The sequence below is a fragment of the Penicillium odoratum genome, assembly GCF_028828045.1.
Source record: "Penicillium odoratum strain IBT 22623 chromosome Unknown utg000003l_segment0_segment0, whole genome shotgun sequence".
NCBI classification, from domain to species: Eukaryota; Fungi; Ascomycota; class Eurotiomycetes; order Eurotiales; family Aspergillaceae; genus Penicillium; species Penicillium odoratum.
The window spans coordinates 1,129,102-1,153,312 of NW_026643145.1; the positions used below are offsets into that span (position 1 = coordinate 1,129,102).

At 49.1% G+C, this 24,211-nt stretch overlaps 10 protein-coding genes across 10 annotated transcripts; 4 read left to right on the plus strand and 6 right to left on the minus strand.

Annotated features, from left to right (window-relative positions):
• Positions 1-387: 387 nt before the first annotated feature.
• Positions 388-1,254, minus strand: N7520_003652 (uncharacterized protein; the record flags this gene model as incomplete). Its single annotated transcript, XM_057137587.1, has 2 exons — positions 388-1,014; positions 1,072-1,254. The coding sequence occupies 2 exons, from the start codon at positions 1,252-1,254 to the stop codon at positions 388-390; spliced, it is 810 nt and encodes a 269-aa protein (XP_056998052.1).
• Positions 1,255-1,845: 591 nt separating this feature from the next.
• On the minus strand, positions 1,846-3,987 carry N7520_003653 (GMC family oxidoreductase; the record flags this gene model as incomplete). The annotated part of the gene is made up of 3 exons (XM_057137588.1): positions 1,846-3,382; positions 3,438-3,875; positions 3,932-3,987. 3 exons carry the CDS (start codon positions 3,985-3,987, stop codon positions 1,846-1,848), a joined length of 2,031 nt encoding a protein of 676 aa, XP_056998053.1.
• A 1,120-nt stretch (positions 3,988-5,107) lies between these two features.
• Positions 5,108-6,747, minus strand: N7520_003654 (CFEM domain-containing protein; the record flags this gene model as incomplete). The annotated part of the gene is made up of 8 exons (XM_057137589.1): positions 5,108-5,400; positions 5,452-5,519; positions 5,572-5,954; positions 6,008-6,075; positions 6,132-6,168; positions 6,218-6,402; positions 6,451-6,586; positions 6,643-6,747. The coding sequence occupies 8 exons, from the start codon at positions 6,745-6,747 to the stop codon at positions 5,108-5,110; spliced, it is 1,275 nt and encodes a 424-aa protein (XP_056998054.1).
• Positions 6,748-7,928: 1,181 nt separating this feature from the next.
• N7520_003655 (peroxidase family protein) lies at positions 7,929-9,564 on the plus strand (the record flags this gene model as incomplete). Its single annotated transcript, XM_057137590.1, has 7 exons — positions 7,929-8,130; positions 8,180-8,298; positions 8,350-8,380; positions 8,433-8,582; positions 8,635-8,955; positions 9,008-9,182; positions 9,234-9,564. The coding sequence occupies 7 exons, from the start codon at positions 7,929-7,931 to the stop codon at positions 9,562-9,564; spliced, it is 1,329 nt and encodes a 442-aa protein (XP_056998055.1).
• Positions 9,565-10,190: 626 nt separating this feature from the next.
• On the plus strand, positions 10,191-11,871 carry N7520_003656 (TMEM165/GDT1 family protein; the record flags this gene model as incomplete). The annotated part of the gene is made up of 3 exons (XM_057137591.1): positions 10,191-10,784; positions 10,848-11,751; positions 11,804-11,871. The coding sequence occupies 3 exons, from the start codon at positions 10,191-10,193 to the stop codon at positions 11,869-11,871; spliced, it is 1,566 nt and encodes a 521-aa protein (XP_056998056.1).
• Positions 11,872-12,602: 731 nt separating this feature from the next.
• N7520_003657 (telomere repeat binding factor family protein) lies at positions 12,603-15,407 on the plus strand (the record flags this gene model as incomplete). Its single annotated transcript, XM_057137592.1, has 3 exons — positions 12,603-12,714; positions 12,932-15,296; positions 15,353-15,407. The coding sequence occupies 3 exons, from the start codon at positions 12,603-12,605 to the stop codon at positions 15,405-15,407; spliced, it is 2,532 nt and encodes an 843-aa protein (XP_056998057.1).
• Positions 15,408-15,953: 546 nt separating this feature from the next.
• Positions 15,954-16,646, minus strand: N7520_003658 (WSC domain-containing protein; the record flags this gene model as incomplete). The annotated part of the gene is made up of 2 exons (XM_057137593.1): positions 15,954-16,294; positions 16,364-16,646. The coding sequence occupies 2 exons, from the start codon at positions 16,644-16,646 to the stop codon at positions 15,954-15,956; spliced, it is 624 nt and encodes a 207-aa protein (XP_056998058.1).
• An 814-nt stretch (positions 16,647-17,460) lies between these two features.
• Positions 17,461-19,277, plus strand: cps1 (Gly-Xaa carboxypeptidase; the record flags this gene model as incomplete). Its single annotated transcript, XM_057137594.1, has 3 exons — positions 17,461-17,789; positions 17,844-19,177; positions 19,234-19,277. The coding sequence occupies 3 exons, from the start codon at positions 17,461-17,463 to the stop codon at positions 19,275-19,277; spliced, it is 1,707 nt and encodes a 568-aa protein (XP_056998059.1).
• A 655-nt stretch (positions 19,278-19,932) lies between these two features.
• gta1 (glutaminase GtaA) lies at positions 19,933-22,302 on the minus strand (the record flags this gene model as incomplete). Its single annotated transcript, XM_057137595.1, has 7 exons — positions 19,933-20,005; positions 20,053-20,188; positions 20,239-20,382; positions 20,433-20,635; positions 20,688-21,711; positions 21,758-22,050; positions 22,109-22,302. 7 exons carry the CDS (start codon positions 22,300-22,302, stop codon positions 19,933-19,935), a joined length of 2,067 nt encoding a protein of 688 aa, XP_056998060.1.
• An 838-nt stretch (positions 22,303-23,140) lies between these two features.
• Positions 23,141-23,365, minus strand: N7520_003661 (uncharacterized protein; the record flags this gene model as incomplete). Its single annotated transcript, XM_057137596.1, has 1 exon — positions 23,141-23,365. The coding sequence occupies one exon, from the start codon at positions 23,363-23,365 to the stop codon at positions 23,141-23,143; it is 225 nt and encodes a 74-aa protein (XP_056998061.1).
• Positions 23,366-24,211: the final 846 nt, after the last annotated feature.

Consider the following 24,211-nt stretch of genomic DNA (forward strand, 5'->3'; position numbering starts at 1 on the left):
GCAATCTACCAGCGTTGTCCTTCTTTAATCAACACCCATCTCTTCGCTTCTACCAGAAGTTCATAGATATCTAGGCGCGGCCACCAGTGAGTTGGTCCCACCGTATGATTGACGATGCAGACGAGGAATAGGATCTGGAGTGATGGAAGGTGAATGTATTTGATTTCCCACTCATGGTGAAGGCGGCCTAAGCAGGGAAAGCCCCACTTGGGACAGAAAATAACCTACTACGTATAAATGCCTAAGTAGCTTTAATGAGAAAGTCACATGGATGTTTCAGAAAACTTTGCTGCGAGGGCGATGATATTGCACTTGTAGCTTCACTGTTTATCTTACTTGATTCTCGCCATAAGGCTGGGACTTTGAAAAACATACAACAAAAGACTCTCAAAAGACGAGTTTCGTCATACCGATATTATCAGTCGGGACCTTTCCACCCTCGAAGTTCGTATTCTTCGAAATCCGCCAGATCATCTGGGGGTCTCGAACACAATGAAGAATGATGCTCTTGGTCAAAATATCGGTCCTCCCCCATTGCCAGTGGATCACAGTCCTTATGCCATTGTCGGTCTTCATCTTCTGCTCCATGGTAGGCAAGACAATATAAGGAGTAGCCTCCACGGGAATTTGGTCGATAGCATGGCATATGAAATGCATCAAATCTGCCTGCACGCGGAATCGGAGAGGGTCGTCTACCTCAAACCCTCGAAGAAGCTTGACTAAAGAGACACAGTAGGCGACAGGCTTGGGGGTGAGAATGTTGAAGGTGTCGTCGAATGTACAGGGGACTCTAGCAGTGTCTGCGAGGGAGAAGCCAACGATGGATAGAGGCAGGAGATAAACAACCCCGAAATCCAGATTATGCTCTGGCATCTTGATGTCGTGGCACCAGGCTCTGGTATCCCACCATCCTACCCAGGGCCGTACCGAGGGAAAAATTCGAGGGTAGCCTGCTTCGACCAGGATCTGGGAAGCCCCGGGCAGCTGGTCGTCGGGGATCACCCACTCCGGATTCTAATACTTCTTATTAATGATCACGTTTGATCTGTGGGATTTGGGTTCGTCACGTACCAGTAGATAGTATCTTCTGTCTCCACTTTGGTGGTAAATCTGCGCGCCATACTCCACGACTGGGATACCTGCTAGGATAAGGGCTCTCAAAGCAAGAAGCATGGACGGAACACCGATTTGGAGCGTGTTGACCACTTTGCCCTGGAGTTTAGCGAGCTTGTCGGGAGGGGGAGGCGCATCCATGATGGGAGGGTTTTAGCTCTTGTTTGGGTCTTCGGGGTGCTGGACAGGGTTTGAAGAAGTCGGGACAGTTTGTGTGGACTCTTGTGCAGGTGATAGAAAGTGGTTCTAGAGGAAGGAATCTCAATCCTCTCCCTCTAATATTGGGGTTACTTGAAAGAGTTATCAGAGACCTTGTGTGGAAGAGATATGGTGGGAGGGAGAGGGACGCGACAGAAAGAGGTGACCAGGGAAAGTGAAAGTAAACACGCCAGCACCTCCATAATTCCAATCCTCACCCTTCTGATCCAAGGCCACAGCTCATACCAATTCCAGCAGTCACCATTTCCTCCTCCTCTCCTCTCGCTTGCATCACACACGATTCAAATTCGGTAATCATAGGGATAACCTCGGCGAACCCTGTAACCGTGTTACTTTTTCCACGCTCCACGAATCAAATTATTGAGTGCATGAACTTGTAAAAAAACTGATAGTATGACTGTAGATTTCTATTTCATTTGAACCAGCCCTAGAGGCAATATATAAGATAACATGAAGAAGAGAGACAAAAGCTTTTCACAAGGCTTTGAATTAGACGATAAAAAAAAATCAAGATTATACAGCATCAGAAATGATGACCTCCGCAGCCTTCTCACTGACCATGTAGATAGGAAGGGCAATGTAGTAACCCGGAATCTTGGGGAAGATCGAGGCATCCACAACACGCAGGCCATCAACACCACGGACACGGAAATCCGCATCCAAGACGGCTTGGGGATCTCCATCTTCTCCAATAGCAGCAGTGCAGCAGGCATGATGACCCCATGCCTCCCGCTTGATGAAGTCCTTCAGCTCACTCTCCGTCGTAACATTGGGACCAGGCCAGACTTCCTCAAAGCCTCCATCAAGGGGAATGAGGTCCTCGAAGATTGTGCGAGAGAATTCCATAGCCTCATAAACGGCCTGAAGATCTTTGTCGTCCGCACCATCAGTAGTCACACCGGCATCAAAAGAATTGAAGTTAATAAGGGGAGTATCCCGAGGATCGGCTGATCGCAGTTGAACAGTTCCAGCGTTGTTGCGGCTACGAGCTTTCAAGGTAATCCACGTCCAGTGCTGAGAATCCTTGAGACCCTCGTAAGAGTAGTTTGGATAGTAACCGGGAAAGTTCACAGGTGCCCCTGAAATGAAAAGATCGGGCTCATCGTCAGCGACCGAGGATTGTCGAAGGATCGCAATGGCAATCCCGTTGGTGGTGTAGGTGCCTTTGAATAGGGGATCATTCTCATATTGCTCCAGGCAAGGGTCTGGAAGGGTGTACATGAAAGTGCATTTTTCGGTGAGCACAAAGTCAGTTGGGGACTTGCCAACCACACCTGTTTCATACCGATCCTGGAGATTGGAACCCACGCCCGGCAGATCTACCAAAGTCTTGATACCAAATCTGGACAACTCCTCCTTTGGACCGATTCCGCTCAGCTTCAGTAGCTGGGGAGTGTTGAATGATCCTGCCGAGATGATAACTTCGCGGGTGGCGTTCACGCTGCCGGGAGTGCCACCAGCGGACATGGAAGCACGGGGATCTGCACGATATAGGCTTTGTCCCTGGAGGTACTCCACTCCTGTAGCTCGAGGCTTGGCTCCCATGTTATCGAATCGAACTTTTGTGACAAGTGTGTTCAGCTGGATATCAAGGTGATATTTACGCGAACCATCATCATTGACAGCATTAACGGTTTGCAAAAGGAAGTCTCGGGGACCAGTTCTTCTGTATTCAGGAACGTCCACAGCGAGAGGTACCTGGAAAGGACCAGTCTGGTAGTCGTGCAGGGGACCGGGGTTGTTCATATCGCGCAACAAGACTCCGGCGAGCCCTGTAACCGTGTCAACAATTTTACCCAAGAGACTTGTACCAGCAGCAGTTGCACCCGCCAGGATTAACGACAGAAGCTTTTGGTCTTCAATAACAAGACGTAAGTCCGTCAGGCTGGTTGTGAGCCATCCATCAAATCCATGGCCAACAATGCTGCTTGGCAGGTATCTGTTGCGCTCCAATTTCTCGAAATATCCACGCATGTTGGAGGCGGACCAGGATTCGTTGCCGGTGAGAGCTGCAAGATTCTCCCAGTCGTTCTCGTATGGGTAGATTGTACTATAGAAACATCCATCAGTATACACGAGTCAACGCTAGCTGCGGGGAGGCTCACATCATAGCATTGTGGGCAGAGCAACCACCCAAAGTACCAGCGCGAGGGTACAAGATTCCTAGAGGATCCGATCCACTTGGAGCGTTGCTACCGACATGAAGATCTCCAGACGGAGTACGGTATGTCATTTTCGAGTCCTCCTCCTGGCGGGTCAAATTGGAGTAGTGGTTGACGAAGTAGTCCCACCTCATGGGCGTGTATTCCGTAGACTGGAGCTGAAGAGCAGGCACAATCTGCCTGGTAGCATTCCCCTGGTCATCGCCTGCATCTATGAGAAGAACCTTGAACCCAGCAAGAGCTAGTCGTGCAGCGAGGGGTCCACCTCCAGGACCGGAGCCGACTACCACATAGTCATACTCTGCAGTTCCGGCTTTTGTGGTGGTTCCATTCAAAACTCGCTTGTGTAAATCATGGTAGCGATGGCTTGGTATATAATCACTGTTTTGATCTTAGTCTTCGTTGTCAAGGCCAGAGAAGTTCTGTCTTTCACTTACGAGGCGAGGGCAAATGAAAGAGTGGAAAGTATCCCAAACACTGCTGGGATACGCATGATGGATGAGAAAGGAGGAAATATTGAAAAAGCAAAGAAAACAATAGTACAGTAAGAACAAGTAAAAGAAAAAGAGTGACAGGAATCAAGGAATGACAATGTTCTGTCTACTCTATTATACTGAGCGTCCAGGGGTCTTCGATGTAATTCCCGACGATGTTACTATATTCGTTCCCACGTTCCCCAAGTATTGATCGACACTAAACTGTATACCGGTTTGCACTCCATCCCCCCTTAAAATACAACACTAATACAGTATATACTACATTCTAGCCCAAGGATTTCTACCATACGATTGAATCTGTCCCGTGTTGACCCAGCACCGTGAACCGACATACTGGTAAAGAGAATATAGATATCCATACTTTTGGTGGCCTCCTTACTCAACCAATAATAAAAATTCCTTTCTGTGGGTCCATCCAAGCTTCACGGGGTCTGAGAACCCTGTAAAACGTTCTTGACCGTTGACATGTCGATCACACGGCACCTCAACGCCACCAATTTAACGGTGGGGCTAATACTGTCTGAGCTCTATTGTGCCGTCTCAATTTTTCCAATATCATTCTTCGTAGGATGAACGCTTAAGCCTTCGAGGAAAGTTTGTGGGGACAGGTACTTTGTCCCGTCAAGCGGAAACACGGGCCCGCTGTCATCCAGATTTTGGATTTCCATTCTGCTTAACTGAGTGGGTGGGCTTAGGTTTACGAGTTTCTAGCATAATGAACTTTCCTCTTTTTGGTTTGAGCAACTTCAAAGGAGTCTTCATTCAGGGGCTCACATGTGCAAGGGAATATCGCGGAGTTCTAGCGAAGAATGCTCTCCCACCTGCTTAGTTTATCACAGGTTTTGGTAATGTGTCATGTAGTCATTATCATGTATATATGTTCTACAGTGAACAAGTTTATCAATCAGTGTATGGAAAAATGCCACTTTGACATCTCGATTATCAAAAAGAAGGTTGGATATGGAATACATTCTCACTGTTCCCATAAATGAGGAGCTAGATAAGCATTGACAGCTTTTAAATAAATAAAAACAAAAGAAGAGGGAAATGAAAAGAATGAACAGAATAATTCAACAGTTACTCAGTTGCTCAGCTTGGGCAATGGACTGTTGGTCTCTATACTTTGTCGGCGAGCCGTGCTTCACTGGAGTTTGACATATCACCTAGGGGATAGAATTGGTGATCATTGCTCTTGACATGAATGTCGTGGTGAACATAGATCGGCCCATCAAACCGAGATCCAGTGCCTCGAGAGTTAGAGTTCAAGCCATACGATTTGGCAGGTTCGGTGTCGCCAAAGAATCTTGGAGATACACGGCGAAGCAAGGATCGAATTGCCGGTAAGCATGCGCAGATAACACCAACGTCACATTCAACGGTGCTCCAGTATCCAATAGTCACGTAATCCCCTTTCAGATAGTCAGTTCTTAGCAACTGGTAGAACAGGGAGAGACACTCACATGTCAAGTCAGTGGTTGAAGCAAAGTTAATGAGCGACTTCAGTCGTAGAATACTGACCAGAGTGACACTAAAGGCACAAATCAGTATTTCACAGTGAATCAATCCTCAAGAACACGTACAAGAGACCCAGGCCAAACATGCACATCACATACGCCTTCTTCTTCACTGAAAGATTCAGATGATAGAGTTGACGCAATGGAAGGGCCATGACTATGATATCAAGGATCATGTTTATAGCAGCCGCCGACCATCCTTGTGCATTAATGTGGTTGCACTTATAATTTCCCTCTCCATCCCAGTGAAGCCATGCGCCAGGCAGTGGTAAGCATTGAAACACGGAGATCAAGACAAAGGCAATCAAGTATGATACGTTCAGCCCAATAACAAAATATGTTAACCGTCGAAATTGTCGGTCGGGGAAGATTCGGAGGTAGAAACAGCAAATCGAAATTTTGGTCATAGGTAGGACACTGAGATAGATTAACTCATCCCAGAAGTAGATCTGGGATAATTTTAGTGAGTATCCAAGCCTGGATAAGTATTGAAAGTACTCACGTAGAGAATTCGTGTGATATTTTCGAAGGGAAGCGTCCACATGTCTCTCCCTAAGCCTGTGTTGGCCACTATATAGAGGTTTAGTCAAAGAACGAGTTTTTAACAGAAATTGAGAGTCACATACAGACGCCAGAAAGAGCCGAGAGTGGAAGAACCAAGCACTAAAAATTGTGGGTAAGTGAAATTTCTCCAAGGAAAGAAAGGCTATACCATTGTCAACATCATAGTCCAGTCATCCCAGCCAAACATTCCGCCACAGCATCGCAGTCGAGCAATCATTCGAAGAACAAAGACGACGAAAGCAATTACACCGCCAACGATGCCAGTATAAAAGACAACGTTTGTTCGATCTCGGATAGGAGCCCCGCATGCTGTTTCCGTGACATTTTTCGTTGCTATAATTGTCAATACTGGCAGACTGCAAGTGGAGAGTGTTTGCTTACTCAAAGATTGTCGAATAGTGCAGCTGGTAAGCACACATTCCTCAAGAATTGCGGTATATGTCGCATCTAGACATAGACAAGCCTGGTCTGTGGCTGCGCAGGATGTCTGCGTCAGTGACGAAGCCATGCATTTCAGCTTTGACAAGAATTAGCTCTTCAGCCTCAATAAAACAGGACAGAGGATTTCCATACCGCACATGTCGGGAGTATGGCTTCTAATTGCGCCTGTGCGGATGCTGCTATGACTGTAGTTGTGAAAGATGTCGCCAAGAGGACCACTGTGCTGAGGAAGCGCATTTTGAGAGCTTGTCTCAGTCTGCACCTGTAGGTACCAACGTGAAAGGAATGTTGTGATCGGAGATGTAATAGGTAAGAGTTTATTTTCAAATCAAGGAGCGTGTTTGCCAAAACATACAATCCAATCCATTCCGATAATCTTATTAACATCAACATTTGAAAAAGCCCCTCACCTCCTGTCAAACTACTCTTGACATACGAGGAATGGTTCAACGTTTTACCGTCGATCTCTACATGCGATTTTACCTCGAATCCAGTTAAGCATACTCCATACAACTCCCCCTGCATCCATACATTTCTTGAGACGCCCCAATCGATCAATCCAGACATTGGCACTCGAATTACGATCTACAGTACGAAGACCCCTATTCCCACTTCCGGTCAACTTTTAGACCTAGTTGTGGCTAAATGTCAACCAAAAGAACAGAAGAAACTAGACGCGGCGCCACCTCCCAGCCGAGAGACGGACGAGCCGCTGATCTGCACTTCGCTCTGACCTTTCCCCCCACTGAATTCGGCAATAACCGACAAGTCAAGTCAGCCACGCGGGAGACATTCAAGGTTATTCTGACAATTCAGAGACTTTTACGCCAAACTTTATTTCCTTTCTCCACTTCCTAGACTGTTAAATCCACCTTCTACTTCAAGAAAAAAGAGGCGCTTGTCCGGTGTTTTATCTTCACTAGCGCCTTGGTTATCCCACAAATGACTCGGATCGGCGCTGTCATTAACTAGGGTTCGATCCGGGACTACGGGGACGGGGACTATTTTCCCCATTGGGAAATGATCGTTGTGAACTAAATAACATCGGATAATGTATCCTAGAACTAGGTTGTCCATTTTTGCTTTGAGATTTTGTGGATAGCTTTGAAGGAATCGAATGATTATCCTGATTTTGACTACTTTGGGATGGCAATTACCGACTTAAAGCCAATGACTGTTAAATGGGGCATGCCATTTACGCAAAATACGGCGTCGTTATGGTTGCATGTTTTATTCGAGGATTTGATCTGACAAGGTTCATGCGCTGATGATCTTCTCAGGGGTAGTAACTCAGTATGCATATTTCGAATTCATATTTTGTTTGCGGATTTTCTTGTTCTTCGTCCCGGGTGGATTGTCATTCTTTCTTTTTTTGTGGCAATTGAATCTTGGATTTAGGATCAATCCATTTGTTCAATATGCGTTTCCTTGGTGCAGGGCAGTTGCTTTGCTCATTGTCACTTTCTTCCGTTGTATTTGGTTTCCCAGATGCAGGACACCATGGCAACCTGGTGCACAGAGGCCTGCATAAACGGTGTCCATTTCCCAATGATCAGCCTCAGCCTAAGGTGCACCATGACAAGCGGTTTCTGTTCTCGGACATGAGCTCGCCTGTGGATGGTATGTGAGGCGTGCCCTGTATCAGGGTTTGTGCTAACGCGTCGAATAGTCACTGGCGAACATGCTTTCCAGCCTCCAGACTTCGCAAATGGTGATCAGCGTGGTCCTTGTCCTGGACTCAACGCATTGGCAAACCACGGCTATATCCCGCGGAAGGGCGTGGTATCTGTAAGCCATTCATAGCGACGTGGACTAGCTATAAGACTAATTGTGTTCAAGTTTGGAAACGTGATCGCTGCTATCAACGAAGGTATACAATCGATATTTTTGCATAGTTTGGCTCTAGCTAACCTGTTCTTCAGTTTATGGCATGGGGGTTGACCTGGCTACCATCCTTGCCATCATGGGCACTGTCTGGACTGGTGATCTCGTCTCTCTGGATCCCAGCTTTTCCATCGGTGGTCGCGATCCCGGTGTCAACAATCTTCTGGATAACCTGGGAGGACTTTTGGGTCAGTACATATGGGATCAATACGAGTCATTGTGCTCTACTAACTTCCATAGGCACTCCCCTTGGTCTTGATGGCTCCCATAACTTCATCGAAGCGGATTCCTCCAATACTCGCGACGATCTCTACGTCACAGGAAACAGCCACACGCTGAAAATGGACAAATTCATGGCTTGGTACAACATGTCGACCGACGGCACCTTTGACATGGATCTCATGGCCAAGCGAGCCAAGAACCGCTTTGATGAGAGTGTCCAAACCAATCCCAACTTCTACTATGGGCCTGTGACTGGCCTCATTGCGCGAAATGCGGGCTATCTCTTCTCCGCTCGCATGTTCCGAAATCACTCCATCGAGAATCCAGAGGGAGTCCTGAGTAAGTGATACATTGAAAGAGATCTGCTGTTCTGGGTGCTAACTATCTCCAGCTAAGAGCCATATCCGGAACTTCTACGGCATCTACGGCGAGGAAGGTAATTTGACCTATCGTGAAGGATGGGAGAGAATTCCTGAGAATTGGTACAAGACTCCCGTCGACTACGGCCTTATCCAACTCAACCTGGATACTATTGAATGGATATTGAAGTACCCGGAGCTTGGAAGGTAAGAATGACATTGCGGTATGCGTTATTTAATGAGGCTGACTTGGTACAGTATTGGAGGAAACACTGGTACCGTCAACAGCTTTGCTGGTGTCGACCCCGCGGATCTAACGGGCGGTGTTCTCAATCTGACCAGCCTTCTGGAGGGTAACAATTTGCTGTGCTTCGTATCCGAGGTGCTCAAGTTTGGTAGTCCCAATGCGCTTGACGGACTGTATAAGAACATTGCTGGGCCATTGGAATGGGTCACTAATCTGCTTGCTGTGCCTTTGCTGAATCTGACCTGTCCTGCATTTGAGGAGCTTCAAATTGGTGGCACGCCTTTCTGGGAAGCTCTCCAGAACGACTTTCCCGGGGCTTTGAAGAGCGGCAGTTCATTTTAGACACTGATCTGTCGGTTTCTCCTTGAAAATCTGTATTAATTGAAACCCATTGTTGTATTGAGAGAGTAGATAGAAATTTTTTTGTTGTGTTCATATGCAGACTACCCCTGAGCCGGTCTAGTAGTTACGGTGACTGACGCCCTGGAACGGGTATGATTCGCTGCATAACATGCGATTGTTTGAAAATAAGATGAACCAACGTGATGATCCCTCACAATTGGGCAGAGATTCAAACTTCCGATTGTCCTGTAAATAGAAACGAGACGATCGAATCAGAGCGCGTCAAAATAATCTCCGCTTGCGGCATGGTCACGTGAATGCGCCCCCTTTGTAGAAACAAGCAACGGATCAACATTTGCTTCGTGTCCACCTTCAAATTCTTATTTCGCTCACGGAGATTTGGTCTCAATCATACACTTGATTATTCTGGCCTCTCCAATACTATCCTTCTCCGATTTCTCAATTCGCCGTGCTCGCGCCCCTACGAGACACCGTGGCTTTTGGCGTCTTGCACCGCATCCGCAAACTTATTTCCTCCGGCCAACTCGAGTCCTTTTGACCTCCCTCGCACTCGAATAACCTGACCAAAACGACATTCTTTACGCGCGCAATTCTTTCAATCCACAATGAAGATTCAGTCTCCATCATTACTCCTTCTCCTCCTTCCGGTGCTGTCAACGGCCACAGTCACCACCAAATCGTTCAGTGTGCCATCTGCTCCTGCATCGCGAGGAGCTTCAACCCTTGATACCCGATATGTCGATGCTGAGCTTGCCCCCAACGCTGTGAAAGGATCGTCAGACGCCCCTGTAGACGGCAAGGATGGCCGACCTCACGCTGGCCCGTGGGTAGAGACCACCGCGGATAGGGATCGCAAGAGTGGCAAAGGAAGCGATGATATAGACCTTGTTTCAACAAAACTCGATACCAAGATCCCTTCGGTGGGCCACATCACTGAGGATGGGAAAATGATTCCGCATTCCAATGGTGGCGTGATGGACGACCCGCACCGCGCGGGTCCTCAGGAAGGCACACGTGGTACGGAAGGGGGAGTTACTGAGAAGGGGAAGGACGACCTGTATAATTCTGCCAAGGTCCCTGACAGCCCTAAAGAGGCGCTGCCGCTGCCCCACAGCGAGAAACAGAAGTTGCCCACGAATGATGAGACTACGGGAAGCGGGCGCACTGCTGAAGGTGCAGGCACGCTTGGCATGTTGGAGGTAGGACTTTTCTTGTTCTCCACAGGTTTGAAATGAGCAATACTAACATAACGCGGACTTTAGAAACCCGCCGATCTAACTGACAAGCCCCACGATATCCCTCACCCCAAATCTCCCTCGCAGGCCAAGGACGACCCTCTGTCTGTCCAACATGGCTCCGCCGGCTCCGGCTACCCCAGCTCGTCCTCCCCCAACAAGGGCGAAGATATCACCGAGACCGATGGTCTCCACTCTCTGTTGTTCTCTTTCACCATGATTCTCGTATCTGAGATCGGCGATAAGACCTTCCTTGTCGCCGCACTCATGGCAATGCGACACCCTCGCCTGGTGGTCTTCTCGTCGGCATTCTGTGCCTTGGCCACTATGACCGTCCTCTCTGCCGTCCTCGGTCACGCCGTTCCTACCTTAATCCCCAAGACCCTCACCAAGTTCATGGCAGGGTTCCTATTCTTGATCTTCGGTGCGAAGATGTTCAAGGAAGGCCGGGAGATGGACCCAGAGGAGGGTGTTGGCGAGGAGATGCGGGAGGTTGAAATGGAACTTGAGGAGAAAGAGCAAGAACAGATGCGCATGGGTCGCCGTCGCTCATCGGTCACTCCCCAATCCTTGGAGGCTGGCCGTGTCCCCAAGTCCCGTGGCTCTCGCAATCGCCTGCCCTCGCCCCCGGAGAGCATTTCCTCATCTTCCTCCCGTGGCTCATCTCCTCGCCCCCAGCGTCGCTGGAACGACTTACTGGTCGGCGTGAGCAATCTCTTCTCTCTTCTGCTCAGCCCCGCGTGGGTGCAGACCTTTGTCATGACTTTCCTCGGCGAATGGGGTGACCGCAGCCAAATCGCCACCATTGCGATGGCCGCTGGTCAAGATTACTGGTGGGTGACTGTTGGTGCGACCGCTGGCCACGGAATCTGCACTGCTGCCGCCGTAATTGGTGGACGTGCGATTGCTGGTCGGGTCAGCATGCGCGTTGGTATGTTCAATCCTCGATCTCGTATTCCTCTGCCACAACTAACGATTTATAGTGACTTTGGGTGGTGCTGCGGCCTTCCTTGTCTTTGGAATAATCTATCTCATAGAGGCGCTCTACTAACGGGTTGCATGGTGTAACATACATTCGCGGTTTTTCTTGCAAGTTTTGGGCGGTGCATCGCGATGTAAAAGTTGGAACGGTTTGTCATACACTGTTTAATGATATAATATCGTGCCTGGTCCACGTAATGACCAGATTTATTTTCAACAATCCATGTGCTGAATCTTGCTTGTAGAACCCTACAAAGAACGGCTCTATGGGTAAGTGTTTTGGTTGCCTGGGGCCTACTAAGTGCTCACCAGAACAAACAGGAGGGAATACCGAGGGAATAGCTCGCAACACTCACCGAGCGGTACTCAACTCTCTCATCATATCATCAAAACTCCGGATTCTTCTACTGGATGTAGATTCACTGGTAAATGGTGCGTATTCCAATTGCGAGAGAAATCACACAAGCCTGTACTCCCCTCAACATGTGTATTTCTTTATCACGTGATTGGCCCAGTACATGACGTGGTTAGGGTGGTTAGGGTCCGCTAAACCTATTCCGGTAAGTGTATGGATAAATAGTAATTCCGGAAGGTTCACCCTAGAGTTAGACTCTCGGTCGCACTTGTTTATCTCACTGCCATCTCTTCTAACACAAATTCGCGCCCACTGACATGCGAAAAGCCTTCAGCCGATTCCAAAACTTTTGCAGTTGATTTCTTTTTTCTTATTTTCATCGCTGAAACAGCATATTGATACTCCCTCGATCAATAACAACAAACGCGTCTCGGCCCAGGGCTCAGATGGCAGGACCCACACAGCCTAGGCGCGTAACAAGGAGTCAGAGTCCTGGTTATCAGCACATTTCTTTGAAGAGCACCAGAAACCTCGGGAAAGGCAAGGCCGTTGATCAGCGTAAGTGACGTATTGTTTGTGCTCTCATTTTCGACTTTGGGGGTAAATATAGGTTGGTTGCCTGTACTTCATAGTGCACGCACTAACATACCCCTGCATCAGATTTCCATACCCCTCATTGGTCCGACACAAGCTTCTCTTTTTAAGCATGTTCCGCACCCTTGCCAACTCGCGGTCTCTAAGAGAGCAAATTTGTGAAACATACTGATTTATCCAGGGCTGGAAACCGTTACAGAAGAGACACCCATCTCGTCACGTCAAACCTCTTTGTCTAAACATAGCTCTCCTGTAGTACAGGGAACTCCTGAACAAGCGGAAGCAAACCACAACATTTCCGGTACCACCTTTTTAGAGGCAGAAGATTTTGAAACAGACAGCGAAGATGAGGCCTCAGATGATCCAATCATTATGCTGGACGAGCTCCCGGACCTTCAGCAAGCGGCCTCTGGATTGATGAACTTACTGGTCTCCAATCAACAGGATCCGATAGCGATTGTGAATGCAGCAAAGCGCATACGGGTAGCTGGTCCAAGCAATAAGGACTACAGGCGACTCAAATCACACTGCAAAAAACTTGTTGAGCGAATGAAGAAGTATGGCAACGCTGCATTCGTTGATGTCCCTCGTATTCGGGATATTATTCCCACCATCTCTGCAAGAGTCGATGAGAAGCCATGGAGTCCATCACCAATCCTACACAGCGCAAACTGCGCCAGATTGGCTTATGAGGTTCTATTGTCAACTGCAGAGTCAGAGCCAGCAAGACAGGTGGTCAAAAGTCTCAACAGTCAGTTTCCAGCTCCATTTTTGGACCAATTTGTCAAAGGCCGCGATTCAAACCTGGTCGGTTTTAGTGCGGTTGAAAAGGCCGCGTGGGAGCTTGCGCTGGAGATCAGAACCCAGTATTTTCTCATGGAATACGAGCGATGTCAAAGTGAGAAAGGCTTTGATCCAAGTCTTCTGCTTCGGACGGTCTTCTATGATGAATCAAAGTACGAGGGTGGTGACTTGGATTCTCGGTGGCTTCGGGGGTTTTCTGTGACGCCATTCCATGATGAAAACGGGTGTCTTCCAGACCGGTTTCATGATGCTGCTCTCGATCATATTGGAGAACTGGAACTTGAACTGACTGACGATGATGGTGCCCTCAATGTGAAAGGCCTTAGAGCCGCCTTTTCCTGGCAAAGATTCACTGTCCGCACCGCCCGTTTCCTTCACAGTCGTGATAAAGAAATCCGACGTGACCTCAAATCCCAGGCAGATTTTGATGATGTCCATGATCTTCTGGAAAGGAAGATCAAGGGCGAGAGTGTTCTCAATGAGACACATGTGCAAGAGGATTCGAGCGTTTTCCCTGATGATTCACTATTCCAAGCTACGACTCCAAACAACCGCGACCCGGAGAAGAATCAGCCCCTACGGGAAATGTCCCCGCCCGCGCAGCAAAGATCATTTGCCACAGAAACCACGCTTACAGGGTCACCTCAGAAATCCATTGGACAGCCTAGTCCGGTCAGTCTGGGCAAACGGCCCGCGGATTCACGTCCCCATCGAAGAAAATCTGGCAAGAACCAATTCTTAAACATGGATTCTATCTCTCGTTTTAAGCAACGATTGGTCAGTGTCGCGTCAGATTCGCCCGTTCAACAGCGTCCAGTACCTCAGGATACTACCGGAAATAAAGGAACCGTCGCAGAGAACCATATTGATGACTATGTGCCTTTTGACGATACGAACGAGGATTTCGACCTCAGCGGCGAGCCGGACGAATCTACCACCCCGCCTGGTTCTGCCCGAACCAGACAGGTGAGCTACAATCCCAGTCTGCAGTTTGATTCGCCTGGCCCAAGTCGACTTCGAGCGCCACCCATGACGAATGACGAGCAGGAAAGCCAGCCAGCCCAGAAAGCCGGGGAAGCGAGCCTTCAGACTCCCCAACGAACAATCTTTGACCGTCAGAACGATGCTAGAAGAGTTTCCCCCATCGATGAAACCGAGACCCAGAGTGCAGAACGGCGACCAGCTCGGCCTAATGGAGAAAACTCCAGGAAACGTGCCCGTGGCGATACAGAAGAAGAGTCTGATGATGATTTCGAGCAAGATTCGCGTGCGAGCAATACTGCCACCAAGCGAGCTATCAAGCCTCCGCCAAAGCGACATGCCCCCGCGCGCCAGGAACGAGATGAGACCTTGGAGAGTGCCAGCGAAGCAGGCGAACAACTACAGCAGCAACTCATATCCAGCCAAGCTGCTGCCCGGAAAATGCCCTGGTCATCATCCACAGCAACCACTCAAGAACTGGCGCCAGCGCCAGCGTTAGCGCCAGCTCCGACTGTCCAATCTGCTTGGGCCGCCCGCAACATCAGTGCCCAACGGCCTCCTGGTAAAGGTGGCAAGTGGTCCCAAGAAGAAGACGATCGAATCATTCGCGGGGTCGCTGTTCACGGCACATCCTGGTCCACTATCATAAAGGAAGATAAACTGTGTCCGGATCGTGATGGCGGACCTGTTTTATTGCAGAGGCAGCGTAGCCAAGTCGATATTAAGGATCGTGCACGTGTATTGAAGCGGAAGATGATGAAGTAAGTTATTCTTGTTAGTGACTTTGTACTGCATGATGCTGACTAAAGTTGATTAGAGCCGGAACGCCTCTTCCTCGGGGGTTCGAAAAAGTTGGGAATTTGAAGTATTGATCGGTTTCCGAGCTTGAATCTGGTAGGCATTGTATGATGACTTCAATTTTGCTGTGGCGTTTGTGATTTTCTTGCTCTCATGATACCCATTCGTGCTTGGTTCATTGCTTTTTTAGCATTTTTTAAGACTTTGGAGCTACATTTACACTTCACGTACAAATTTGGTGTCCTTAGTGTCAATCATTTCCGGCCATCATTCGTAAAAAGAATGCCCTATTTTACAGACCATCCAGCCCTGATACATCCTACAGAACATAACCCTATTACTGTAAATATGATCACAATGGATATCGAAGTCCATTTGGAAACCTAAGTCTAATCTAAAGATCCCATCCAGGATCAAATGAATGTAAGATGAGTACAAAGTTCAGGAAAGTCAGCCCCAGCAACAGGCCTAAAGATGTACATCTATAATCCCAAGCACAGTGAAGCGAAACCGAATCCAAGCCCGCCAGCGAGTCCGATTAAACCCCGTCCTACCAGAGGAACAGGTCTGTAATATGCAGCACGGTAAAGCAGTGAAAAAAGCCACCCCAGCCTAGGCGCTTACAGCAGCAAACCCAGCCCCGCGACAAGAATGCCCGCAAGAGATCCAGCGCGCAGCGTACCAGCAGCATTAGCAGTTGCGGAAGGCGTCGCGGAAGTCACAGCGGTGATCGCAGCGGACGCGGCATTAGACTTCGCTGCGGGAAGGGCAGTGATAGCCACCTTAGTCCCCATGGAAGACGGGGCAGTGAGAATACTGGTCGGCATGGAAGAAGGATTCACAGTAGGAGCGACAATATTGCGACCCGTTCTGGGGATAGTGGAGTTGGAATTGGAGTTGGAGTCGGAACTTCCGTGGTATTCGCCTGTAGTGAGGACAGTGTAGACATTGATACCGCCACCTATAGAAGAATATTAATATCAGAACATGTCCCGGCGGAACCAATTTGGAAGAGTGTGTATTCACTTACAATTATCTTCAGGCCAACCAGCGCAGTATTGATCACATTTGTCGTCATCAACCATGGCGGATGATAGCGGGATGGTATTGCTACAACCGCATGTGACGCCGTCTTTCAAGGCGGCAATGTGGAAGCCAGCTTCAGTACATTGGTTTAGGCAGAAGGCCTGCGATTGAAATGTGTACTGCTTCACATCTTTGAGATTGGGGACTGCGGAGAAGCAGCCAAGGGAGCTGGAGGCAGCCACCAGTGGGACAATGGCGAGAGCAGCGAGGAGAGTGTGGGAATACATTGTGTAGCTGGGGGAAATGAACGATAAAAGATAAAGAATCAAATTTATGAAAGACAATGAATGTGGATGTGGTTGTGGATGTGGATGTGGATGTGGCGTATAACGAGAGTTATGTCGATGTGGAATGCGGGAACGAGAGGAAATGCAACGACCAGCGAAACGATATAGAGTGAAAATGAGTTCAAGAAGTAAGCTAATGTCTCACTTAAGAGGGTCTGACACCTCCAAGCCCTTACGAACAGGACCCATTCTTTAATGGAGCATGAAACGGAGACCATGACGTGAAATAAGAGCGATCAGCTCTGAAACACTAGAATACTGGAGCTATTGGCTTGAGGGTGGCGCACTATTGGCGCGCTTAAGGATCGTCGTGATCATCGAGTGGAGTGTCTCGAACGAACTCCGAAAGTCCCAGGCTGAGTGGTTTGCCACATTTTTCAATTTCAGCCCCATGGAGATGTTTGTACTCCATACAAACATTGTTGTGCCCCTTTTCTCCCTTGATCAGGTGACCTTGGAAGGTTTCATCGGTTCCACCCGTTCAGGAACCATCTCAGGAACCATCTCAGGTACCATCTCAGGTACGGAGTACTCCATACTACACAACCATACATATGTCCTGGACCCTGAAATGTAACATACTGACTAATAGATAACATTGCCGACTTCATCGGCAAAAACCTCATCAATGTCCAAATCTGGCAAAAGCGGTATTATCCGCTGTGAGGGGAAGATAAGAGATAGCGCATCATATAAAACAATTCTCGCATCATCAACATGAACATTTACACCGACATACTCTCGTGTATATGCAATGAAGGCAATTACTCTCCTCGGATTGGCATTGCCATCCCTCGCCTTGAATATCCCACAGCAGATCCTCTTTCCCGGCTCCGTCAATACCCCCAACCCCGCCCGAGAGACATGTCCCCAGGCACACAAGGTCGCTACTCCCAATGACGGCCTGCACCCGGCATCGACCTTTCTCGAGGATGCTGCTTTCCGTGCTCGTCAGGCCAATCGGCTTTCGCGAGCAGTCCAGGTCCCCACGACGGTCGGAGACTATGCCACGGATCCATACGACGAGGCGTTTGCACCAATGGTAGAGTTCCAGAAATTACTCCGGGAACTGTTCCCTCTAGTGTAAGATTAGACTGGAGAATTAGAGCACACCCATACTTAGACTGACCCATCCAGACACTCCGTTGCCGAGGTTGACCACATCAACCGTCTCGGTCTAGTCTTCACCTTCCAAGGCGCAGACACCACCCAAAAGCCAATCCTCTTCATGGCCCACCAAGATGTAGTCCCAATCGACGACGCATCCGACTGGACTCACCCACCCTTCGAAGGATACTTCGACGGCGAATGGATCTGGGGCCGCGGCTCAAGCGACTGCAAGAACGTCCTCATCGGCCTGATGTCCACACTGGAAGACCTCCTCTCCCAGGACTGGCGCCCACAACGCACAATCCTCTTCGCATTCGGCTATGACGAAGAATCCCACGGCTGGCTAGGCGCAGGCTCAATCGCCCCAGTCCTAGAAAAGAAATACGGAAAAGACAGCTTCGAATTCATCCTCGATGAAGGCGGCATGGGTCTCCAAAGTCTCGGCTCCTCCTCCGACGGAGAAGTCCTCTACGCCCTCCCCGGCGTCGGTGAGAAAGGCAGCTTGGATCTCGTCATGGAACTCGCTGTTCCAGGCGGCCACTCCTCCATCCCTCCAGCCCACACCGGAATCGGCATCATGGCCGAAATCATCTACGAGCTCGAGAACCAAGATCTCTTCTCCGCCTGGCTCGATGAATCCCACCCCTCCTTCGGCATGCTAGCCTGTCAAGCCCGCTACTCCCCCTCCGAAGTTGAGTCCTGGCTCTCCACCAAACTAGCCTCCGGCGACCCAGCCGCGCTCGCCGAATCAGTCGCTCAATCCCGCGGCCCCGCGGTCCGCTACACCCTCCAGACCTCCCAAGCAACAGACCTCTTCCACGGCGGCGTGAAGACAAACGCTCTCCCCGAGAAGATCTCCGCTGTAGTAAACTACCGCGTCGCACTGCACCAAACAGCCGATCTCCTCCGCGAGCGCGCAGTCCGCATCATCACCCCCATCGCCGCGAAGCACAACGTCTCCCTCGAAGTGAACTTCCCCGGCCTGGAGACGGAAACCATGCCAGACATCGTGGCCGGTGCTCGCACACTCACCCTCTCGCCTCTCAGCGATCCGCTCGACCCGGCCCCCATCTCGCCAACGGACCCCCTCACCTCGAAAACATGGGCGCGGTTCGCAGGCGTAGCCCGTAGCGTCTTCGAGTCGCACCCCAACCCTCTGACACCCGAGTCCACCTCCACCCCCACTGTTGTCGTCACAGGCGATATCATGACTGGAAATACCGATACTCGGTTCTACTGGTCTCTGTCGGAGAACATTTACCGATGGAGTCCGTCCCGGATGGGTGGATCGGCGAATATCCACACGGTCGATGAGCGGATGCATTTGAGTGCCCATTTGGAGGGGATGATGCTTTACTATGGTATGTTGATATTGGTCTCGATTCTTGTGTGCGTTGTGCTAATGAGTTCTGTCTAGATCTGATTCGCTCGTTTGATGCTTGGGACGAGGACTCACAGTAAACGGTTTTGGAATGGTAGATGTAGATCAAGGTATATTGCATTTTTGCATGGAGCAGGCTCCCTGACGAATTTATGAAGGGTGTACGTAGTGGACGTAGGTAGATAGGAGTAAAGGGAATGAAATGCACATATGTCTTACCTATTTCATGCTGCATTATTGCAACTGTAATATTCTTACATCGTCTCCCATAATGCACAGCCCTCCAGGTCTTGCAGGGACTCCCTAAGCTCTCTACCAGAAGTCATGACGACTCAAATTAGAATAGTCCATCTCGCTCTCCGGGGTAGTGGACCAACTACTCCAGCAGCTTCGATTCTACAAAATTATCATGAAAAGAAGCATCGTCGGAAAAAAGTCAATTCATGTATGGACAAGAAACCAGCACAAAATAAAACCACGCACACAACCGTCAAGTCAAACAAGACCGGCGCTATGGATGGGTATCAATGCAAGAAAGGATATTACACGCCCGAATCAACGAAACATGTGATGCCATATAAACGAATGGATGACGTCCAGTGCGTCGTGCGTTTCCTCCAAATTGACCAAATCACGGCCATCTCATCATTCAATAATGACAAGTGGAGTGTTGGAAGGGTATAGTGATAAAAGGGTATATAAAAATAGATGCACAAGAAGCGAAGGTGTGGTCTTTTACGCGGTGACCAAAAGGGGCGCGAAAGAGCCGCCTACAACGGGGCGGGCGAAGAACTGGGTGGAGGGGTAGCTAAGTCGGTTAGTTGTGGTTCTCAGGTCATGTTCGAATTGACTTACTCTCCAGTCACGGTATCGTAAAGGTCGGTCAGGGCCTTGTTTGTTGGGGTCTGGTTGATCCAGGTGGCCAGGTGTTCGAAGAACATAGCCCGAGTTGACGTCGACGCGATCGCCGCGACGAATGATTGCCAGTCGCCTGTGCTCAAATTAGAATCCGGATATAGACAGAGGTTTGAAGGAACTTACTCTTAGTCTCGGTGTGACGGGTGTCAAGAGGAACACCATATTTGTTGAACACAGTAGGGTAGAAGGCGCTCTGCATATTATAAACAGACTGCGGTACAAGACCGAGACCCAGCTGAGCATCAGCATAGAGATTGTATAGAAGACCTGTAAATCATTAGCAAATGAATTTCTGATATGTTCGGAAGCTGACGTACCGTGGCTGCTTGCATTGCCGTAGCTCAGAGTGGTGTGGGGCGGGGAAGCATCCTTGTTAATACCCAACTCCTGCCACTTAGTAATGTAGTCGTGGGCAATACTAGAATAGTTGGCCGCATCGGCAGTGTGTCCGGTCTCGTTGGCAATGATAGCCATAGCCTGAATACCAATCATACCCTTCAGAGCCAAGTTGGTTTGGTTTCTAATTGGAGTTAGCTCGCAGTCGTTTTTGAAACAAGCACTTATTCACTTACGCCAGCGATCCAGCAAAGTCATCCGTCGAGATCTGGTTTGCTGGGTACAGCGCCTCAGCGACAAGGTACTCAGTCCACTGGGTAAGCAATTTGTAGTGTGCGGATAGGTAGGCGGTATCCTCGGCCGCCTTAGCGTACGCCAGCGTCATGATAACCATGTTTCCGCACTCTTCCAGCGGCATCTTTTCATCATTACCATCGTTGTGGCCGGTTGCATTAGGGTAGTTGGAGCCCATATCGTGCATGGCCCAGGCGTTGGGGTATTTTCCAGCCTCTTGGTTCTCATATAGCGGCGCCATAATCAACTTCAGGTACTCTGGGTTGGTGTAAATGAAGAATGGGTAGGCTGGGAACATCACATCGACGGTGTTAAGGTTGCCATCGGAAGAAATTTCCTTCATGAACAGGTACATGTCGTCTTCCGTTCCACAGAGCTGGGTAGCACCAAACACTTGTCGAGCACTGAGGGAAGTAAGTGCGAGGTAGTTTTCACCACCGAGAGCGGTGGAGTCTGTGGCTACCTTGTTATCAAACGAACTGGAAAGGCTGCTAGCCTCGCTAAAATCTGTGTGGAAGAATAACATAGCGTCCAATCCGGTATCAAAGTATGCTTTCCACAGAGACTGCAAGGGAGCATAGGTAGAGGCCCCCTCGAACTGCACCGCATCATCCTGGGTAAGACCAAGAGAGAACAGCGTGCTGACAGGGGATGAAGAAACGGAGCCCAGGTTGGATGCAAATGCAAACACTGGCCAATCATTCGAGATAGCGCGGTAGTTGGTATCAACACCATTGGTAAGGGTACCATTGGACGAGAACTGAGCACGAACAACAGTATCCTGGCCGGACTGGTGGGTCATATTATTAGAGGCATCGGTAGCCCAGTACCAGTCGCCCCATTCACCCTGCTGGTTAACCTCGGAAAATGCAAGCTGAGTCTGACGGTAGACCTTGTGGTAGGCGACACCGTCAAATGTACCATATTCCCATTCAGCAATTGTGGTCCGATCACCCGATACCCATTCTGCACATGTCAGTATATCCGATTGTTGATAGGGCTAAGAGCTTACCAGCGGAAATATCGGCGTAAACCTGCACATCGTGGGCCTTGCCATCCAAGGAAGACACTTCAACATTAAGGTAGGAAAATGTCAAGGATTGACGGCGGAGATCATCAGGCGTAATAGGTGACATAAAGGTAATGTTCATTTCTACCGCACCTGCAACATTCATGGTGAAAATGCTCTTGGTCGAGGTATACTCTAGCGCGGTTTGGTTGACAGTCGTAGATCCCGGCAGGCCCATCCAAGTATAGGCCTTGCCATCAACACGAATTAAACCACACCACCCGGTGACCTGGTTCCTATTCGTGAAACAGAGATTAGATACGATTGAAACACAATTGCAGATCCCAAACTTACTCCCAAAATGTCGGCCATTCTCCAGCCAGGTACCCGCCATTACCACCATCGCTCCCAGCATCCAGCCAGGTACTCAGGTACGGCGATTTGACAGCCAAAGGCACAGCTGGAGGACGAGCAGGCGAAAAGCTCGAAGTTGCACCAACCGAAGCAACAAGAGACCCGACTAGGAGACCGAGATTATAGAGCTGCATTGCGTGACGAAAAGGATTGGACGGGATCAAAGCGATCAACCCAGGAACTTGTCCTCTTTTGATATTTTTTTTTGTCGAAAGGAGTGAATAACAAACAGAGAAGCAGGAGCAAAAACAAGGAGCTCCGATAAGGTAAGCTGCACGAGCACTGAGATGACAGAGCAAGTTGCAGAAAAGATCGGCGTTGTTTACAGGAATGCCAGGGACATTTTTATAGTTGACCTCCTAGCCGAGCAAGGTACAGAAAGGAGATCCCAATAGGTCGGTCTCAGGCTCGCATGCCAGAATGCTCCGCTCTACGACAAACCGAAAAAAAACAGTCTAGTGCGATGGGTATGATTTCACCGAGCAGCAGACCTGCAGGTCGAAGTTCCGAGCGCGCAAGTCGGCTGATCTCCGTAAGTGTCTGCACAGATGAGATGAGATCTCATGCCTCATCGGCCATATGGTAAGGGATGAAAAGACGGGATGTGAGGGGTTTGTAGGATCCATCACAGTGCAGGGGTGGGATAAGGGGTGTATCGTGCCTATGGAGACCTTGTTTGGATGTGGGGTGCACCTGGATTGAGACTGACTTGGACTAGCTCCGAGCGAGTGAAATGCGGTCAAAGACAGTATTTTCCTAGGTCGCATGGAACAAGCGGCGGACCATGCAAGATCGACAGCCTGTGGCGCCAGTGTGGAAAGCGTATTTTAGCCTTTGGCTGAAGAGCCTGCAGGTGACAGAGCACACGGGATGGCGTAAATAAAGATGCGGAGAAAAAGAGTGTGGTGTGGGATAAACGAGTGATCGATTGTGTGTATGTATGGCTCAAGATGACCCCATACGGTCGCGAAATTAGTTGGTCTTGTCCATGACAGCGTGGGCAAGCGATACATGAGGAAGGTGCCAGGTGGGCGTGATGGGATCATGCGCACGACCTTCCTCGGCAGTCGGCTTCGTGCTCATCTCATAGTGCTTGGCCATATCATTCAGACTATCGAAGTTAGTGCCCGACAAATCTGCGGGGGGCTGATCAGCAGAGCGGATCCCATTAATCTCGTGGAGTTTTGGGCACAACATTGAACGGGTAGAAGCATCGCGGAAGCTGAGATTATCCGGGGACCTGCAGAAGTAAATAGACAACTTAATCAAGTTCAGATGTTCAAATCAGAGCGACTCCCCTTGCAGGAAAATAGGGCTGTACGCGTCAGCTCTTGGATAAGATACTGTACAGTTGTAGTGTTCAATACTTCCAATGTTGATTGGGGGCGTGAGATAGTCGCGTGCGCTAGGTATTACCCGGTCCCCGCCCCACCTCTTATTGGTTGCCCCTTACTCACTGTGATACGTCAGGGTTTTCTTCAGGGGAAATGAACATTTAAACCTTCTCCCCATGCATTGTCATCAGGAAATTTCCGACCATATGCCTTGGTGTAGGCGATTGGAGGAAATGAAAGGTTGAGCATCGGATGTAACATATTTGTGGGGTCTATCAATTAAGTACCGAGTAACATATATTCTATATTGCATTCAATCGCGATCACCCGATTTCTACAAAAATTACTCCAATTGGTATATGCGGTAGACCCTTGGAACTGTGCATACTTAAGTACATATGTAACCCACAGACCTATTTGGTAATTACTTCTGTTCCACAGGGATCCGTGTTAGACATGCAGCCCTGACCTCGCATGCAATGTATTCAAATGTGTGCCCATGTGGTCTTCACCGCTAGAATATCAAGCGACATCACAGTAACACTTCAAGTGGAGTTGAATGATATTAGTTTGACTGAAGTAAAGGTCCGAGCTCTGAACTACTCGAGTTTCCGAATGTCTTGACTGGTCCAAGTATACATACGTATGTTGAATGTGTTTCACGCCACCCCTTGCCAGTGATGTCGGCTATCATACGCAGTCCGTGCCT